Source organism: Sebastes umbrosus, chromosome 24 (genome assembly GCF_015220745.1).
Source record: "Sebastes umbrosus isolate fSebUmb1 chromosome 24, fSebUmb1.pri, whole genome shotgun sequence".
Lineage (NCBI taxonomy): Eukaryota > Metazoa > Chordata > Actinopteri > Perciformes > Sebastidae > Sebastes > Sebastes umbrosus.
In genome coordinates this window covers 10,551,046-10,571,990 of record NC_051292.1, presented here as the reverse complement: position 1 = coordinate 10,571,990, position 20,945 = coordinate 10,551,046, and the positions used below count along the sequence as shown (strand labels likewise).

Sequence of the window (20,945 nt, the reverse complement as noted above, 5' to 3'; positions counted from 1 at the left end):
TAATGTCATGTAATACAAATTTACAGTTCACAGAAGAGTGTACCTTACCAACAGACTTACCAACAGAAAAAAAGAAGTAAGTAAATTAAATTTAAATTAAATAAATAATAAATTAAATTAAATATATAATAAATAAATAAATAAATAAATAAAATAAAAAATTGGTGTATCTGCAGAGGTGATAATAATAATAATAATAAAAATAATAAATAAAAAACAACTGTCTACTTGTTCACACCTTTTGCCGTCTGCCCACGTATCCTCGGCGGCTTGTCTCGGCCTGTGAGTCACTTCTCGATTGGTGTCTTCCTGTTTACGCTCCAGCTGGCCGATAGTGTTTGATCCTACAGCGGAAGGAGTCAATAGTGTTTCTTCTTTGCAGACACAGACGTGGGGGGGGAAAGTCTCAAATAAATAATTCAGCCGGGAGTTATTCTAGCTGTAGTCTGCACCACATCCCTCATACAGGTCTCCCTTACATCCCGTACACGTGCTGAAGTCTGCTCTGCATCCCATGTAAACACACACAGATGTCATTAAATATGTTTAACTCATCAGTAGCGATGACTCCTACATACAACGCATTTGGAAAATAACCAAAATGTGTCTTAAACCAGCTAATTAATAACAATTTAGTTGTTCTCTAAAATGTGAGCGCTCAGGGTGGAACTGTAAATCGGCCACCCGTGGGTGAAACGGGTCGCTGTCAGGAGATAAATCAGCACAGACAGGAAACGAACCATTATAAACCCTCTGGCTTTTCCTGTCCCACAGCCAACGTGCTCTATCATCTAAATCTGACAGTAGGTAAACACACACACATACAGTCAGTCTACACTGTGACACCGCTCTAACGGACCTCCGTTGTCACATTCAGGTCTTTTTAAATCCCTTCGGCTCAAACTCTGTCGAATCCCTTCATTTATTGATAATCTTATCTCCGACTAGACTGAGAGATTCACCCTTAATCTAACTCTTAATCTCACACATCCATTGTTTTTCATCTCCCTGTGCCTAATCTCAGTCCTTCTATCATTTCCAATTTTCAACTTTATCTTCAATGGATGTCTGGACTGATCTTATCTCTGATATACCATAGGTAGTTGTTGATGTGCACTTAATTCATCTGGGCTGGCACATAATCCTCTTTGTACAAGTTGATAAAAATGACTATTTTGTGTACTTTATGTTGAGACTGACGGCTAGATGAGAATTCAAGACACCACACAGACAGATTGAGTGAGTGAGGGGTTTCCCTGCATGTGCATGTGTGTTTGTGTTCATGCATGTGAGCATGGATCATCCCCCTTTGTGCTGGTCAGCAGGATCATAGAAGCGGTCTGAAGATGAGTGATAAAACTGATATTACAGTGCAAGAAAAAACGCTATATGTAACATTATTTTAAATGCGCAGTTCTAGAGCATCAACGCATTAAGTTTAATAAGGTATTATAGACTCAAATAAACTTATTTCCAGTGAAGCGTTAACTCTAGAGCACACAAACCAGGCTATCCTGTCTGTTGCGACCTGCAACGGTGAAAAGGCAAACAACCACACCTTTGTGACATACAGTATACTAGTAACAACAATTCATCGAGAGACAAAGCTTTGGGCAGGACAAGAAGATACAATTTCTTAGTGTCATAATGGGTTTAGAAAGCAGGACTGATGGCCTCATGAAGAATCTAATGTGAGGAGTTACTGTATTCTTTAGAGCAGGCAAGATGACAGTTTATAAATGTGTGTTTTCCTCAGCAGGGCAGCATTTTATGAACTGAGCTCCAGAGGAGTCTATTCACACCATACAGTCCAACTTCTCACTGCTTCTGTGTGGCACACTGGGTCCCCCTGCTGTCTTCACTGGCTTTGTGTGAGTGTGTATGTGTGTGTGTGTGTGTAAGAAAAGCAGAGAGAAAGAGGCCTCCGTTCTGGCACCGACACATCAGTACGCACATAAATGACTAATTTTATTTCACTACTCTGACAGCTTGGTGCGTTCAAATGTTGGTTTGAATCTGGGATATCTGACACTTGAAAGTTTATTTACTGTAGATGAAGTCAGGACAAATGTGATTTTAGTAGCGTCTTTCACTAAAAAGGCTATGAACATAACTCTTTCATGACTCCTCAGATAGATTACGTCCACTTCTGTGAAATGCATTGAGCCTAATGGCTGAAAAACACATTCACAGACCTAATATATTAGGCTATGCTTTAAAAAAAAGGTATGGTAAAATCAATTAATATAGATTACTGAGAAATGTTTGATATCTACTGGTTTCTCTCTTCCATTACTGCCAGGATCAGGATGGAAACTTCATACTATGGTGCTATAAATACATTTTTGATTTCACAACAGAAACACATCATGTAGAAGCAGATCTAAGCGACACATCCACAACTTCACATAACTCATTTTGCACCCAAAAGAAGTCTAAAGATTGTCTAAAGATACATATTTAGTATTGTGAAGCTGTGCTAAATTGTGCATATTTGCTTGTTCAAGCACAATTACTAGGTACCAAAAAAAGGAAATACAAAATAAGTAAGTTAGAGAGACAGACCTGCGACAGAAAAATGTAAACAGACTTCTAATAGCGGATTAGTATCGGCCAAGAGATCCTTTGGTCTCAGCTAATTTAGACACATATTTCATATCTAATGTTCATTATTTATTTTATTTTATTTTATTTTTTATTTTATTTTATTTTATTTTATTTTATTTTATTTTTTATTTTATTTTATTTTATTTTATTTTATTTTATTTTATTTATTTTATTTTATTTTGTTTTGTTTTGTTTTATTTTAATAATTTATTAATTTATAATTTATAATTATTTTATCATTTTTATTTGTTCATTTATTTATTATTATTTTTCTATTATTATTATTATTATTATTATTATTATTATTATTATTATTATTATTATTATTATTAATACAAAAATTCTCCTCCCTTGTTTTTGAATATTTTGTTGCCATTTTTCTTAAGAAAACAACAATAAAAAGCATGAATCAAATACTGCTTTAATGTATATAACAAATAAGTCATAGAAGCACACTGTAGACAGATTATACATGGGAATGATGACAATGAATTATTATGAATTAGCAGTTATTGTCACTGCAGAGGGCTGAAGCCTTTGAGTGAAAACAGTGTGCCGTGTGAAACTGGAGGCGGACCATGTGAAACTCCGCCTCGCTGGCTGGTACAGCCTGGGAGGGGGGAGTATGTGTGTGTGAGTGTGTATGAGTGTGTGTGCACTGACAGCTCAGTAAGCGGCTGAAGTCCTCGGCTGTGGCGGAATGGGCTGCCTGAACTTCCACCGGGATGTGCTCTGACAGACTATGCGGCTGTGTGTGAATGTGTTTTAACAGTGTGTGTGTGTGTGTACATGTGCATATACATGTACCGGCTAAACAATGGCTCTGAACCGAGTGTCTCTACTCTGCCACGATATCACCAGGCTGTGGCTGCAGCTGAAGATGATAACAGGTAGAGTGACTGTGTGACTGAGGAAGAACTGGACTGATCATTTCTTATTAGAGTTTGTTTCTTGTGTGTGAAGAAGGTTTATATATATAGAGAGAGATAAGAGTATGAGAATTCTGCAGGTGTTTTCCTCTGTATGTGTGTGTGCAGCATATGCACTGACTTCTTGCAGGGTGTTTTGTGCGTGTTTTGTGCGTTCTTGTCCTAGTCCAGCTGTTATCATGTGCAACTGCAAGGTTAAGTTTTACTAACCGAACACTGAGTGTATGATGTAGGTGTTTCTTTGCTTTCTCGTGGTTCTCAGTCACCGATTACAACCATGGAACATACAACCTTTTAGCTATTTTTTATTATTTTTTAATACTTTTATTGCAATCAACTCATGAAATAGTACATCCACAAAATGTCCAATATATATCTGCAATTATTACTATTATTTCTTATTATACACTCAGTGGTACCAACAGAGGAAGAGAAAAAGTTAGGAAAAATCAATATAAATAACAAATAATATAAATAATAAATATAAAAAATAAAGTACATTTAAATCTAAAAAAATTAAGTAAATTTTAAATAAAAACTTTTTAGGTATTTATTTATTTTAATACTTTTATTGCAATCAACTCATGAAACAGTACATATGTTTACAATTATTACTACTATTTTTGTATTGTATTCACCCAGTGATATAAATAGAACAAGAGAACAAGAAAGAAAAATACATGTAAAAATATAATAAATAAATAAATATGTGAAATAAAATAAATTAAAATTCTTAAAAATGTATACAATACAAATATTTTCTCTGTTATATATTAACTTGAATTTTATATTACTGAAAAAGAGAACAACAAAGAAAAATATAAAAATAAACAACAAATAAAATAAATAATACATTAAAAAAATTAAATAAATAAATACATAAATAAATGTAATAAACAAAATGTAGGTATTATATTCTAATTTGAATCTCTATAACAGAACTGTCTATCAGAGAGACAAGTCTATTTTTCAACTGTAAAATGTCCCTCTTTGTAGATATAGTGGACTAAGTGTTGACACACACTGAAGTCATCACTGCTGTGTAACAAATCGTGTTACAAGCTTTGTTGAACAGACGTTAAAAGCAGTTTATAAATGGTTCTCCGTATGAACGAGTTAAAAGAATGAACATGACCTGACTTTGTTACCCACATTGATTTTGTCTCATCGCCCAAAGATGCTTCTCCTGCTGAAGGCATCACCATCCATCAGACGCTTACATAATGACCCCAACATAAAGTGGTCCCCGGGGCACAACTGTGTGTTGAGCTGTGTGTTAACGTGAGGTTTGTCCATGTCGTCAGTACAGTACGCAGCAGAGCACGCTGACAGCATGTTAATCACATCGGTCCCATTAACACAGTGTGTTTCCTCCTGTCAGCTGGGACAAAACCCTTTTGAGAGTTTGAACGTCAACATCTCCTCCCCCTTATTTCCACTCTCAGTCATGTGTGTGTGTGTGTGTTCACTGGCTATTTATCCAGTTTCTGTTTGCTCTGATGTGCAATAATGATTGATAATAATCCATAGAGATCTTGCTTTTCTTGGCCCTCTGCAGGCTTTTTCAGGTGTGTGTGTGTTTGGTGTTGCTGTGCAGAGAGAGTGTTTGCTCTGCTGGCAGATGGACGGAGGTTATCTCATGAGCCTGTGCAGCCTGCTCACAGACAGTCAGTACCAAGGTATCAACCTGTTCCTGCTTTTTGCCAAATCAAGATTAGAAGTTGACAAGTCAAAGCTAAGCTCCCTTAATGCAATCTGGGATGTGGATCCATGTGTGTGTTTCTCAGAGCATTTATAAAATGACCTGTTTGCATTGGATTTAGCAGCAGCTGGTGTAATGTACCTTTCAGTCAAGTGTATTTATATGTCCTCAGGAGTTCTTCACAGCAAACAGTCACAAGAGAATCGACTCAAAAACAGGAGAACATAATCAATAAACTCAATGCGGAGCTGGATTAGATTAAGTGGATGGGATGAATCTTTAATGATCCCTGAGGGCGGGTAGGATGATGGCAACAACAAGACACAACAAATCAAACATATTGATTTTTAAAAGAAGCAACATATTTATCAGGCTAATAGACATATATATTACCTCTAATCCATTTCCTTTTAGTATCCTGCTTTTTCTAAAGTGAGGAGATTTGCAAGAGACTATTGAAAATTGGAAAAACTTGATGATGCATCATAACTTTTAGTCCCTATAAGCTCCCTAAACACTGGATCCTACACTTCCCATAAGCAGTTGTGATTAATCCCACATTAACAACACAAAACAATGACAGATATTGTCCAGAAACCCTCACAGGTACTGCATTTAGCATAAAAAATATGCTCAAATCATAACAAACTGCAGCCCAACAGGCAACAACAGCTGTCAGTGTGTCAGTGTGCTGACTTGACCTCCGAAAGATCAAATGCGTTAAAGAACTTACTGGCTGGCTAACTATAAAATTGGTGGAATGCCTCTTTAACATTGGTCAAGATGAAGTCATTCTGCATTATGTATATTATCCTCAGGTGAAACGATGCAAACACACCTTAAAACTAGTTGAAATGACCTAAAGTTGCTCTCTTCAAAGCTGTACTGTATGTCAGACCCCGGGGCAGTGTCAGGTCTTCTTTTCATCGTGTCCTACATTCAAGCTTTGAAGAGAAGGATCACTTTCTGTTGAGGATTGCTGACCTTTTCATTATGACCGACTCAACTCCGGCACAGATACAATTTAATATCAACTGATCAAATGTCTGTGCTGCCAAAATCGGATCAGCTTACTCTCCTGCACGAATATTATTATTCAAAATGTCATCCCCAAAACATCCTAAAGTGAATCCAGTACACCTTCAGTGACCTTTTTCAGACTATCATAGAAGTCTTCCAGTGCATGATGTCATTGTGTAAAAGAGTAGTGTCAGGTTTTTCCTACAGCTGCGAGTTTTCTTTTAGGGGCAAGTAAAAACACAGACCTCCTGGATTCTTTACTTATTCGCTGCCTCCCTCTTATTCTCTCTGTCATTCCCCCGTTTTCCCTCACCCTCTCCGTCTTCCTCACTTCTCATGTTCGTCTTTGTTCTCTGTGTGTGTAGTGTAATGACTGGTGTGGCCCGAGGCAGCTAAAAAAGGCTGCTGTGTTTTTACTCTAATGGTGGAGAGAGAGAGAGGAAAAGGGAGGAGGACCTGGAGTCAAAGCCACAAGATTGCCAGTACATGCTTTGTAGTTTTAGTGAGTTGCACCGCAGATGTGTTGACAACTCACAGTGTTTAGGAGCTACTTGATTCACAAATTCACACGAGACTAAAAGGTCTGTTGTTCAGTATGCACATGAAGCAGGTGAAGGTTCAGTGCCACACACTGTGCACATTTTTAAGATAACTTAAAGCAAGAGTTTGACATTTTCACAACCAGTGGAAACTCCAGAAAGTAACTGCTCCCAACCAAGAAATAGTCCGGCACATTAAACCATAATTTGTCATTTTTACATGACAGTTTTTTATATGAATTAAACAAAAAAACACACTATATAACGTATTAATTAGTGACCTTTAGAGGTGCTTGGTAGCTGTTTGCTCTTGCTTCCAGTCATATGCTAAGCTAAGCTTGCTGGCTGCTGGCTGTTGCTTCAGAGTGGTATCGAACATGCTCTAAAAGGCACACACCGGCCGGCCCGGCGATGTCAACAAAGCACAGAGAAGCTCTGGTTACAACACACATAGAGGGAGAGAGACTTCATTCTCTGCTCAGGTAGACATTACTCATCTATATCTTAACATAAAAAAGTGTTGTTTGCTGCTGTATTAATGCTCTGGATATCGCATAGAGCACCTTTTAATATTTAGTTTCTCTTTGCGACCATGTAACACTTGTTGTATTTGTGCTAAATAGCGAGAGCAGCTTTGCATGAGAGGCGAAATAAATGGCTAAACCAAGCGCGTTGCATTTTTTTTATGTGACAATGGGGAGCAGTAAAAACTGAGGAAGCCCAATTCTTTGCCATCCCAGGTAATGAAATCTCAGCTAATTGGTAGTTTTTGCATCCGATTTACTTGATCGTTGGATGGGAGCTCAGCCTCCGAGCGGTTGTGTGTGTGTGTGTGTGTGTTGTGACGGCAGCGCAGACTGCAGACAGTGGGACAGTAGTGTGTTGTTTTGAGGAGATGATGATGCCACCATCTATTCAGTAAATCAGGGCTCACTGCCAGTGGCGGAGTCAGGCCTGAAGCCATTGTTCTTGATTTGTAACCGTCGCTGAATTGAGGAAGAAGAGCACATCACTTTCAGCTTCTTGGCCTCACCAAGACGTATATACATGTAGGATGAAGCATTGCAGCATCAATATAATAGGATTCAAACAAGAAAACTGATATTCATAGTTATATGCATTCTCGTACTGGGTGTCCTCAGTGGGGTGTCCCCTTGAACTCACGTGACCATCAGTAATATTTTAATGTTCGCCTGCCTGCTGTTTCTCCTGATCCACGCTAATTCAAGCTTTAGGTTTGGGTATGGGCGCCACACACACACACACACACACACACACTCCAGGCCTCTGTTGCTCCTGTGACCCAGTTGTTGTTTGGCATGGTGTGTGTGTGTGCTCCTGTCCTATATATATGTATGTGTGTGTGTGTGTCAGATACCCCACAGCAGTGACAGATGGGATTTTGGTAAACCCTGACTATAATGCCAGATAATAGAGCTCAGATTCCCTCACACACGTGTACACACACACACACACACAGCTGCAGAGCGGCTGGCAAATCCCTGCTTCCCTATATGCAAATACACACAATGCAGCTGACCATCTCTCTGCTGGCATGTGATACCAACGTATTTAACCCCGTTGCCACACCCTGACCACACACACACACACACACACACACACACACACTCACCTCGTTTCTCCAACCTAGAGCCTTCAAGTCTGCATTCCGAATCGGTCCTTTCCATTTGGTGCATACCAGAGCAGCAGATGGAGGTCTTAGTGACGCCTAAGTGCTGGACGTCTGTCTTATGAATGACTTGAGCGTCGACTTTTTTTTAATGGCCTATCATCAGGCAGGATCAATAGCTCATAGGACATACTGTAGATCACAGTTTACTGCTATGGCACTCACATTATAGCCTGGAATATCGGGATTAGGGATGCACCGAATAATAAATCGTACACCAGCAACTTGGTACAAACAAATCTTCAAAATTAACAGGAATTACAATTCAAGTATATAATGTTTATAGTATATAAACATTGATATTGTCACCGATATCGGATCCGTATCCATATCGGTGCATCCCTAACTGGGATATATACTAATAATTATCATTTTATACAGCAATATCTGCTTGATTTTAGCTGCGAAGTTACTGAAATATGGCTAGATTCTTGCAGCTACAGCATCCAAAACATGTTACTTTAAAGTGGGAAATTAGTATTTATGTATGGTGCACATTGATATATTGTGATTTTTTAAAATCTAATTTGAGGAAAATAGTATAAAGAACCACATATGTATAAAATCTGAGTAAAAAAAGTTATTTTATATGCAATCAGAACAGTGGGATTTGCATTTATCACAGTAACGTCCAACATCATAGTACTTTAAGAGGATGCATCTCTTTGCAAATGAAATATAGTATTGACTGCGTTCATTTTTGCATGTAAACTATTCATCAAAAATTGTGTAAAGGTGATTGCATTCACAAAAAAGGAGCACTGTTTCTCGTCATTATAGTAATTCCTCCATCAATTTCAGTTTTGTAACTCCAACCTCAGTGCACTAGACTACATTTAAGATGTAAAGAGCTTGACCCCAGCAACAAATCATACTGTCATTAATGGACCCAGATGAGAGATGTCCTCAACATCTGCATTGTGTGTGCAGGTCTGTCTCTGCATGTCTGACGTTGTCGCTGTGTGTCGGTGCACCTCCGTGTCCGACCATGTCATGCTTGTTTTTGTTTGCATAGTCCTCAGCCAGGGTCCCGTGAGTGTGCACGTGTGTTTGAGTGAACATCAGACAGCCCCTCCAGCTTCGAACTTTGACCAGCGCACCAGCCACTTGCAGCCATTAACCAGCACAGAACAGCTGGCTGCCATCTTTTGAGCCGACTGTGTGTGTTGAGCAATGAAGACCTGTAGGAACTTGACTGCGGAACAAAGAGAGGACAGTAATAGACAATGCTTTGTGTGTGTGTAATGGACCGTAACTTCATGAGACTTAATTGGGCTGCTGCCTCTCTTTCACCTCGGAGTACTGACCTAACCAAGAGTGTGTTTTCACAAATTGAGTTTTTACAAATTACATTGTGAAGGAGTGTTGGAGGTAATGAAATCCACACACATATACACAGAGTGTTATTGTTAATAGTGTAGGTGTGAGATGTTCCCAACCAAGACTGTGTTCTGCTTGTATTTCAGACCAAAGTGTAGTTTGAAGGCCAAAACTTAACATGATTTAGTGAGACCAATACTGGCCTCATGATTTCAGCATACTGATCCATTAGTTGAACACTCAATTTTTGAGGCTGGCAGGACAGAAATAGCCAAAGAAAGCTGGTTAAAAAAATGTTTTCTAGACAGTTATTACACGGCAGTGTTGAATACTCCATTCTGATCGATCAATCACGGTGTTCTGCGGTTTGTTATTTCTCTATAACAGACCGTTGCTATGTATAACAGACCGTTGCTATGGGCGCAGCTCTGATGTCGGACTCTGGAGGATGGTTTTGTGTCAAAATATTGATTTCTTAAGTAAGTAGCCGTGTAATAAGCGGGATAATGTTTATCTAGCGGGTCATTGTTGTGAAAGAATCCCCTTCTGGGCGATGCTTCACTCCGGTGGACCCCGACGCGGGGATTCTTTCACAACAATGACCAGCTCGCTGTACATTATCCCTTACATATTTCATGTTTCACATAATAAGATATATAGCTTGCGCATCATTTTAAAAATACCCTCATGAAGACACTGGTATCATATGAAACTACAAAACCTAATGAATCAATTGGTACCAACCATGTTGTACTAGCTTGTCCCGAAGGAGTCTAAATAACGCTCCAAACTTGCGGTAAATTTTGGTGAGGAAAAACTGCCATGGTCATTTTCAAAGGTGTGCCTTGACCTCTGACCTCAAGATATGTGAATGAAAATGGGTTCTATGGGTACCCACGAGTCTCCCCTTTACAGACATGCCCACTTTATGATAATCACATGCAGTTTGGGGCAAGTCATAGTCAAGTCAGCACACTGACACACTGACAGCTGTTGTTGCCTGTTGGGCTGCAGTTTGCCATGTTATGATTTGAGCATATTTTTTATGCTAAATGCAGAACCTGTGAGGGTTTTTGGACAATATTTGTCATTTTTTTATGTTGTTAATTGATTTCCAATAATAAATATATACATACATTTGCATAAAGCCACATATTTGTCCATTCCATGTTGATATGAGTATTAAATACTTGACAAATCTCCCTTTAAGGTACATTTTGAACAGATAAAAAATGTGTGATTAATCCTGATTAACTATGGACAATCATGTGATGAATATCCCTAAGTATATAGTATATAATGTAGGTTTTGGTTGTGTGTATTTTACAGTAAAGTACTGTACTGCCGTTGACCCCCCACCACAGACAGAACACATCCACAGTATCAACTAGCACCAGGCCAACACATTAAATATGTAGGCATGTGTAAAGACACCCTGTCCTCCATTTCATCCTATTGAGACCAGAGCACCTCTACGCTCCTTTTTTTCCGACTGCCTCATTCCCCCTCCTCCTCTTCCTCCTCCTCCTCCTCTTCACTGTCTTTTCACCTCTCTAAATCCTCTCTCACACATACAAACAGGCATCACAATCAGTTTGATTATACTTTTCTTTCAGTTTGCCTCATATTTAAATCCTTAAAATATGAATGTTATGACATGTCATTGCAATATCTGTTATATTGAAAGTGAATGTAAAGGCTGAATAGAAATGCCGATAGAGCTGAAGTGACCCTGATAACATAGTTTTAATGGGCAGATAGTTGGGTTATGTACCAGTTAGCCCCTCCGTTAAGCCCCTGAGAAAAAGGATGAATGAAATAGTGAAGGGGTGTCAGGGTTTGGGGGGGGAAGGGTACACGGAGGCGGAGGGACATTCTTTCTAGGCCCCCCATAATCACTATTTGTGTTTGGCTGCGTTGCCCCACTTCCAGTTTGTGTGTGTGTGTGTGTTGTTTGGTGGGTAAAGGGGTTCACTTGCAGCCTGGCTGCTATAGTTTAATTTCATTCATTCGACTGAGGACAAAGCGGGGAGTTTTAGAGTTTCAGCGGCAGTGAAAAGCAGCTCGACGCCTGAATGTCTGATATGTGTGCAGCATTCCGCCCTATAGGCGTGCGAGAAATAGTTCTTTATTGGATATTTATAATCAGGGTCTGAAATTAACTTTTTTCCACTTGGTACAGGTACATTTTATTTATACTATTTTATTTAATGGAGGGATGTCGATCATAAACTAGAGATGGTGTGAATGCTGGATGCTGAAAAGCTGACGCTAAACTGAATTGCTGGCTTTAATTTGTATAAAGAAGGTGCTGAAGGAGCGTAATGAGTTGGAAATGTGCAAAAAGGGGTCTAACAAGCAAATCTCAATCAGCTGGTCAGGTGTTCCCACCTGGTCGCCATGGTGATGCAACTACTGAGTGACTCCTGGGTCAGACAGTTAATTTCAAAAACTGTAATTCCTATCGCCTGCATTTTTACGTCGTGAGAGAGCGTGTTGTAGTAGTTTGTAAATGGTGATTACCAACAGATGCAGAGGCCGGCCTCCTGGTTATGACTAAGTCTTTGAGGTCACACACACCCACACACACCAGATACAGTAGCACATGTCTGGCCGTGCTCCAGAGTTTGCGTCTTAACCCCGAGCTTACTGCCCGACACACTGAATTGACAGCTGTCCCCGACGACGACGACGACACGCTGAAACACACACCCCGACATTATGACGACGCGCTCGCTCACACACAGTCCGAACATTTCTAAAACACATCTTTTAAGCTTTTAGAGAGAAAAAGCGTCCATCCTCCCTTTCCATCTCTTCCTCCTTTGTGGTTTCTGCTAATTCTGGCGGAGTTGTTGTTTTTGGGTTAAATTACAGGCTTTGCTGGAAGCTCTGTGGTCTATTAAACCACCTCTCTGAACTGTATCCTGCTTCAAACTGTGTCCTCTTTTAGACTCTTCTTTCCTGCATTTCTACCTCTTCATATTTTTGCAAGATCATTTAACTAATTTCTTCCCTTCTCTATCTTCTCCTATACTGTATTCTTCAAGAGATGTATGTTTCCTGTCAGTGTGATGCTCGTGCGTTAGTGTATGATTTCCTGACTCACTGCTCTGTCATCTCAATGTAATCCCCTGACATCAGGAGCCATTCCCAGTGCCTTACTGGCATTATCACTGTGTGCCAGTTAGTGTTGTACACCTCCAGTGTAATAGATTCCTGCAGGACCACGACTACATGTGTTTTGCGTTGCCTGTTTACTCGTAAACAGCTGGTTATATAGTGTACGCTCTCACACATGCTGCCCCCGTGCTAATTGTGGACTACGCTACCGTCTGTGGTGTGAGTCACTGTCTGGCTGACACACAGTATGTAGCATCTAACTGAGGATCTAAGCTCTTAATCTGGGTTTCTTCATCATACCGAGAAACAACAGATTACACCTCAATGAAAGAAATGACCAACAATGCAGAAGATTATACATATATGATGGAGGATGTTAGATGTATGATGTATGAAAACAGCCTTCTAGTGTCAATTTCTGCACAGTGAAGCCCAAATATCCACATGAGTAAGAAAATATGAACAGTTTGCTGTGTTTGCACTTAGATGGTAATGACTGCCTCTCGCTGCCAGCCCCGCCATACTGTTGGAAACCTCGCCACACACTCCCATCACACCGCTCCCAGTGCCAGCCTTTGTCTACCCTCCCAAAACACACCCCAGTGATGCCTCCTTTTACACACACTAACATGACAGAAACATCACAGTTTTCATTCACAATTCTCGTGTTTGGCATACACACGGGTCACACGTGGCAACCAAAACGGGGGCTTTTTTTATCTCTATATTTCTCTACATGTCTCAGAGGGCTAAATGAGATTACTGTAATCCAGCTCGGCCGGAGAGAGGAGGAAATCCTAATGCTGTTTACGATCGCTTTCTCCTCTTTAAGTTCTTCTTTCGCTCTCCTCTTTATTTCCAGAGGAGTGATTGTAGTTGGACATCAATAGCCAACAAGTTTATATAAACAATAGATTTATTTGCGTATATCTGTAATAGAAAGGTCAGCTGTTGGCTATAAAGTCCAAAATGGGTCACACTGGATTATTGGCTTCATATTCAAAACCTGGTTAATCATCCTCGACGCAGCCTGATTTTCTTCTCCGTCTCTGTCGTCTGATCCCATTTGTAACGGTCACCCAAAGAGCTGATAACTCCAAACATGTCCGCCAGCTTTACAGGGTGATAATAAGGGGTGTGTTTTGTGTCATCTGATAAATGCATCTCCATGTCTCTCTGTGTTTGTCTTCAGATGGCATCCTGCAGAGGGAAGACGGTCCTCTGTATGCGGCAGAAATCGGCTCTGAGCTCCAGAAACAGTTTGCCATCCTGCCAGGTTGGTTTCTCCTGACCGTCACACACACACTGAGGATGCTCAATTATAACTCTGTGTTTTCTCGTGTAATTGAACAATAGGGATTAGTGATAATTAGCTTGCGAGATATGCTCGATTTAAGCAAATTGAACAAATTAAACTCTAAACACTCATTTGCTCGCTCTTTTTTCTACATTTTAACATAAGTGCAAATAGACCCAACATTTTGAATACACTTAACAAACACATTTAAATGAAACACTGTTGAGGTATTGTGTTCGACTCACAGTAAAGTTCAGGATGAACTAGTAACCCCAGATCGGCAGCATGGATTAGATTAGATTAGATTGGGGAATTGGGTTGTTTTTACAAAATCACATTCAAGTTCACTAAAGAGGGATTTAATTTAAGGAGAGAGCAAATTGGGGTTATTATCATAATGCAACAGACCTACAGTCTTACTCATGTTGCCTCCATTTACCACATTTTCTCTCCTTCGGTCGGGTCGATCTATTGAAAGCTCGCAGTACACAGTTTGAGCAAACATTGTAGCTGGAATCAAAGTGAGTGTGTGTGTCTCTGATGGCAGGACAATTCACCGCACATACTCCAGAAATAGCTCCACGGTCTGCAGACTTTAAAGTGGCATCACTTGAAAGATTATTCTGGACAATTATCTCTGTTTATATGTGTTAGTTGTATTTACCTGAGGTGTATTGTATGTTATGTAGCACTGCATTGCATTGTCTCGCCAAATATGTCTCACTTCTCAGCACCTTAATTCCCTTTAGACATAAAAACAGTTTGGATGTTTAGTTTTCTTGTAATTTATATCAAACTAATGTAAAGACACGCACTCTTTACTTGAACAAGTTCTTCCAAAGTTGGAAAGCAAAGTTCTCATATTTCAATCTTTACACAAACAAGCGCTCACATAGAAATGTATTCACACTGATGCGCTCAGAAACACACACCAAGTGTTGTGTTACCATGACGATAATGCCTGCCGAGTGACGGCGTGTGAATAATTCATCGCCACGATGATCTGCTTTGCAACTTGACCCGCCGACGAAAGAGAAGGCCTATAGTGTATGTGTGTGAGGGCCTTTTGATTTTCAAGTTTCAAATTAAGTTTCCAGTTGTGGAGTTTAGACAAAGTTTGGACATTAGGGTTTTTATAACCCCACTTGAGACGTCTCTCTGCTCACAAGTCTGTGTTTTCCTCTCCAGGGGGCCGCGGGATGGACGGCAGCCCCATCATCGTCTTCCCAGAGTTCCCGGAGTTCAGCGAGCTGGAGGAGGAGGAGGTCCAGAATGTCTTCAGCTACCTCAGCAACATCCCGAGGTTAGCATCACACACACACACCATCTTCTCCGCAGCTTCATTTGGTTTGACAACAAACAAAACTGTGAAGGGAATCTGGCCAATTTGTGGAGGTGCGATACCTCGTGGGGCCAACAGATGGCAGCACAACACCAAAAGGCCTGCATGCCACAAGGAAATCTACCGCACAAAAGACATAAAGAAATAGATTTCTGGAAGATTGCAGGAAAATATATTTTGAGAATGACAGGAAAAAAATGATGGGTTGCAGAAAGGAAAAATATAGATAGAGTTTTTCACAATAAACCTCCACAATAATCCTGATCTAAAGGTCTCGAGGTGAAATGTAACACAATTTGTTTTGCTAATTTAAATTAAATCATCGCAAAGGCTCTTTTTCTTCCCTCCTCCTTTTTCTCCTCCCTCTCACCTCCCCTCCCTTTCTTCCACCTTTCCTTTCCTGCTGAGCGCTGCACTCCCATCACACACACACATACACTCATGCATACACACACATAATTAAAGGATGGAGATGTATGCATCTATATATGTGTGTGTGTGTGTGTGTCATGGCGGCCTTTTTTTGTGGCTCATCACCTTTCATATCCCCCCCGCCCCCCCCCTCTGAGTCCCCTCCCTTCATCCCCACCAGCTATATGCAGTCGGCTGCACACTGCGCCCCGATTGGCTGTGGCAGAACAGCAAGATGCGGGGGCTCTGTTTTGATTGGCCGAGGGTGGGAGGCAGGTGGTGGAGCAGCAGCAGAGGGAGAAGGAGGAAGGAAAGGAGGAGGGAGATGCTCTTTAAGGATGTGAGCGGTCACCTCTTTTCCATCCGCCGAGCTTGCAAACAGATGATGCGGGAATTGACAACAGCGGAATAAGGAAACATTAAGGAGGAGTGGATTATAACTGGATGCTGACAAAGGGATATTAAGGATTTTTGTTGTATTTTTGTCGTGGAATAGCAAAGATTTCCCCCCAGATTCTCAGCCGGCTTCATTCAAGCGATATTTTTTCCAGTAGAGATGGATTGAGGATCTGATGTCGCAGCGTTCACTGGGTAGTGTTTCCTAACATGTCTGTGTGTGTTAAAAATTGGCTAATAATGACGCCCCAGATGGACCAACTCAGCAGTATTCCTGTGTTGGCCTCACAGTGTGTGTTTATATGTGTGTTTTTTTTTCTACTTGTGTGTTCAGATCATGTCAGTTTGTCCAGCAGCAGCGTTCACACACATTTGCTTAATGAGGTTGCTACATATGGCACTGCCTGTGGAATGAATGGCAAGGTTTTCTCACACACACACACACACAGGGAGCCAAGGTTGCCATGGTAATCACAAGGGTCTCTCATCATCATCGCTGATGACAGATGATTAGCACGGACACACAGGCGGTTGTTACGAAGGTTTTAACCTTTACATGCATTGCTTTTTAATCCCCAAATGATATGTTAGTCTGTCGTGAACACCACCAAAGTCCTGTAATGTTTCCATCTATACAGTATGTGTCAGTTATTGTGACCTAACCGGATGATAACTGATGAAAGCTCTTTATGTTTTTGTCGATAACCTGCCTCACTGTTCGAGACACATGGGAAATGTAGTGCAGGAAGATCATAGTAAAAGATGGAGACATTTTTGAACAACTTGTTTGACGATTGAAAACATATTTCTGTTATTGGGATAAAACCTGATACACACACACATATAGAAAAATGGTTTCCCTGGTGTTAATAACAGTGTGTGTTTCTCCCCTGCAGCGTTGCCGCATCAGGAGTGGGCTTCATCCTGGTCATCGACAGACGACTGGACCGATGGGCCGCCGTCAGGGCTACCCTGCTCCGCATCGCTGTAAGTCTATATCTGATTGTCCTCGCCTAGGTGACCACTGGCTCAGTTTGTTTGTGTGCATCATTTGCTGATGATGTACTTCTGACAACTACAAATGGCTGTTTTGGTGTGTGTGTGTGCATCACTCTACATGTAGTCATGCTTGTTTAAACAAGCTGGTGTCAGCTGTGTATGTGTATAATTTGGTTTGTCACCACTTACATGTAGAGTAATGGATGTATTGGTCGCTAGTTTGTACAAATTTTACATTACGTGTGTGTTTTTAATTCATTCGCTGTGTATAGGCAAGACTGGCAATTAGGCGACTGTGTTTTTTTTCTCTTTCTGGATGTCGTAACGAAGCAGGAGGGCAGTTAAAAATAGCGTATTATGCTGGAGCTGGAGTGGGTGGTGGTGGATTCTCGCAACGTGTGAATACAGTGTGTGCATGTGTGCGATGAGTTACTGTCCTGTTAGACATAGAAAGTCCAAGCGGTGTGAGCCTTAGTCTGATCTGTAATTGTGCCATCAGCCTACTAGCCTACTTCTTCTTGGACATGCAGTGTAAAAGTTTCCTCTCTGAGACGATGACTTGAAGAGGCAGTGAAAGAGTGAAAGAGAAGGGACCCAGGGAGATGCTTTAAAAAAGGGAAAGAGGAGGATGAAGAGAGGAAAGAGAAATAAAACGAGAGGCTGAGTTGATTTACATCAGACAGACTTGAGAATCAAAGCTCCTGATCGCTGCTCTCTGAGGGCCTTAATATGAAACATTTAAAAAAGTAGAAGTTTAAATTCACTCTATCAGCTTCCGGGATCGCCCTCCATCTTTTGAGTCCTGATTAACCAACATGAGGATGAAGCTCCACCACACCCGACACATCTGTTGTTAAGATGCTCGTCTTGTATTACACCGTGTTCAATATATGCAGATGTATGCTAATATATGCTAATTGGACACTGATTATAATCCAATCTAATGGTCTGTCCACGGTCTTTCTATGAAACTATCCCCACTGTGACAATAAGCCATTATGAGGCTCCTTGTTTCCAGCAAGTCAGTTTAACCTGTACACACAAACATCTGCACACTCCAGACACTCCCCACCACCAGTCATAATGGACCATTCAAGGTCTGTTATTGTCTCTTATTCCAGTCCATTGGCCCGGTCCATGTCCTTGAAAGGGACGTTGATGGACTGATAGCAGGGAACCAATCAGCAGCTGTCTTCCTGTTTTAATCGGTTTTACTGTATGTCCATGTGAAAGAATGAAAAACAAACCAAAACACATGGAAACAGTTGTATTTTTTCAGGCAAATTATAAGTGGAAATTGATTCAGAACACTTCACCGAACAATAAATCCTTTTATAAAACATAATTTAATGTTTTTCATGAATAGCCTGGCTCTGTCTAAAGGTAACAACGTCCACCTACCAGCACCTGTAAAGCTCTTTAATCATCATGTTACATCTCGTTTGTTTCGTCAGTATAAAACTGTTTTTCTTTGCTCTCATTGATGACAATATGGGGAAATATAAAAATAGCAGCTAAGATGAAATGAGCCTCACACCCTATCATACCCAGTCTTTAACCCTGTGATGTAGAGAGGCAGGCAGGAGTTTATCACCATGGTAGCAGAAGCTTCTCTGCAGGATCTCCTCTTCCCCCTTTACCTCTCTCTCTCTCTCTCTCTCTCTCTCTCTCTCCCTCTCCTCTTTTTTCATCCATTATTTCACTTCTTTGTTCTACTTCTTTTGTTTCTACCGTCTCTTTGCTCCTCGGAGTCATCGTCTCCTTGCCTTCCCACGCAGCACTTTGAAATATATATATAGCTGGAAATAAAAATACATCGTTCCTACTTGTTTCAAATGTTACTTTCCAGATATACTAAATGAAAAGTAACATTTAAAACAAGTGGGATCACTGTATTTTTTTGTTGAAATGTTTATTTAGCAGTTTAATAGTTTTCCCACTGACCTGCCAGCAGGTTAGAGGATGATCATCTTGTTGTCGGTGCCTTTTAGTTGACAGGAAGGTTATTAATATCTCAAAATGATTGCCAAGATGCTGCACCTGTTATGCTTTGGGGAAGTCAAAACACAAACAGAAACGTTGCACGCAGATGACATAAAAAAGACAGAACAAATCACAGTAATATCTTGTGTATATGAGGTCCAAAGACCCTAAAACACTATGTAAACCAGCAGGTGACAAAAGCTTCTTAAATCTCGACTTTTCTTAGCAAAGTCAGGTTGTTATTTAGTCTATCGCAAGATCCTTGCACATAAGTCCCATTCAAGAAGACACAGCAGGTGTTTCAGCTTTAAATCCTGTGCAGGTTTCATATAGGGGGGGCATAATTGTGTCCCGATGATGGAGGCAGGCAGCATTATAAGTTAACCTGGAGGCATGAGGAGCAGCTGGCGAGGGCGGCGTGCGTCTCCTCCTCACTCCCCCTGCGGTAGATGTCCGTCCTGGGCAACGCCTGCTTTGTCCACCAAGCCAATGACACGCGGTCTTACCGGACGATGAAGGTCGTCCGTCTTTTCCCCCCCGTGAGACGCTCTGCTCATCAAGGCCGTTCAAGGTCGCCCGATGCCATTTGCTGGTTTTCCCCCGCCGGAAAGAAAAAAAAAAAAGCGGAGTGGGCAGTATTGTCATGTAAAGCCTGAGATTAGTGTACAGCACGTGCACAGATGCTCTCACTGGTTTGTTTTTAGTCTCATGTACACTGATGTATTATAGTGGTGAATACAACTGGAGATGAACTTTGACCTCTAGTTTATAATCACCATGAAATAAGCAACAATTGCTCAGTGAAAGTTTCTGTATCTTTTCATGATGCTTCCACTTCCGTATTCACTCCACAATCTAACTCCACCATCCAAATACCAGGATGTATTTTGGACAAACAGGGTGACTCCACATGCATTTGCAGCCAAATGCTGACACTTTCATCTCTGTTGCATCCTGTCTTTGTGGTTTTGGGTAATACTAAATATGCAATCATTGAAGCATGCAGGAACGTGGCTGCAGGGTTAAAACGCAGACGGACGGCTCTATCATTTTTAACACACCGGCTAAAAAAGCAGCTACAGTGCAGCATTTCTTTGTCATAATCTGGACCCTTTTCATGCAGACAGAGAAGGGGGTGTGAGGATGGTTTATGATGGAGGCTATCCACCTCCCAGGAGAACAATGTGGATGTCATTAGAGGACATCACTGGAGTGGTTTTCCTCCCCGGAAGAATATAAATCACCCCGGTCAACAGAAAATGATATTCTAATCCTAATCATTTATTTATGTGTGCTTTTTATCTGTGCATCACTTTAATGTAGAAGTGTGTATCCAGGGGGAGGCACATTAGCATGTGTGTGTTCATCTGTCAGGCACCGGGCTAATTGTGTATTATCATGTTAATGCAGAGGCCCAAATTAAACCGCGACCTCGCAGGGTTTATTGAATTTAATGGATTCTAATTACAGCTGTGTCTTGTCTGCTGTGTTATTGGTAGAAGAAGAATGTATTTTTAATCTGTGCTGAATTATAATTACTCTACTTTATAGTTATATTTTTATACAGTTTATTATCTGTAGGTGTGA

At 40.7% G+C, this 20,945-nt stretch overlaps 1 protein-coding gene across 3 annotated transcripts in view; it reads left to right on the top strand.

Annotated features, from left to right (window-relative positions):
- Window positions 1-20,945, top strand: part of mcf2la (mcf.2 cell line derived transforming sequence-like a) — a 35,680-nt gene that overhangs the window by 2,455 nt on the left and 12,280 nt on the right. Inside the window, exons 1-4 of one of the 3 annotated variants that reach the window (XM_037762485.1) lie at window positions 3,274-3,497; window positions 14,123-14,206; window positions 15,416-15,530; window positions 17,273-17,363. In XM_037762485.1, the coding sequence (XP_037618413.1) occupies window positions 3,425-3,497; window positions 14,123-14,206; window positions 15,416-15,530; window positions 17,273-17,363 (363 nt within the window). In that variant the 5' untranslated portion in view covers window positions 3,274-3,424. Of the gene's footprint in view, window positions 1-3,273; window positions 3,498-14,122; window positions 14,207-15,415; window positions 15,531-16,307; window positions 16,572-17,272; window positions 17,364-20,945 lie in introns of those variants that run through there. The other 2 variants (XM_037762484.1, XM_037762486.1) reach the window with 2 other exon arrangements.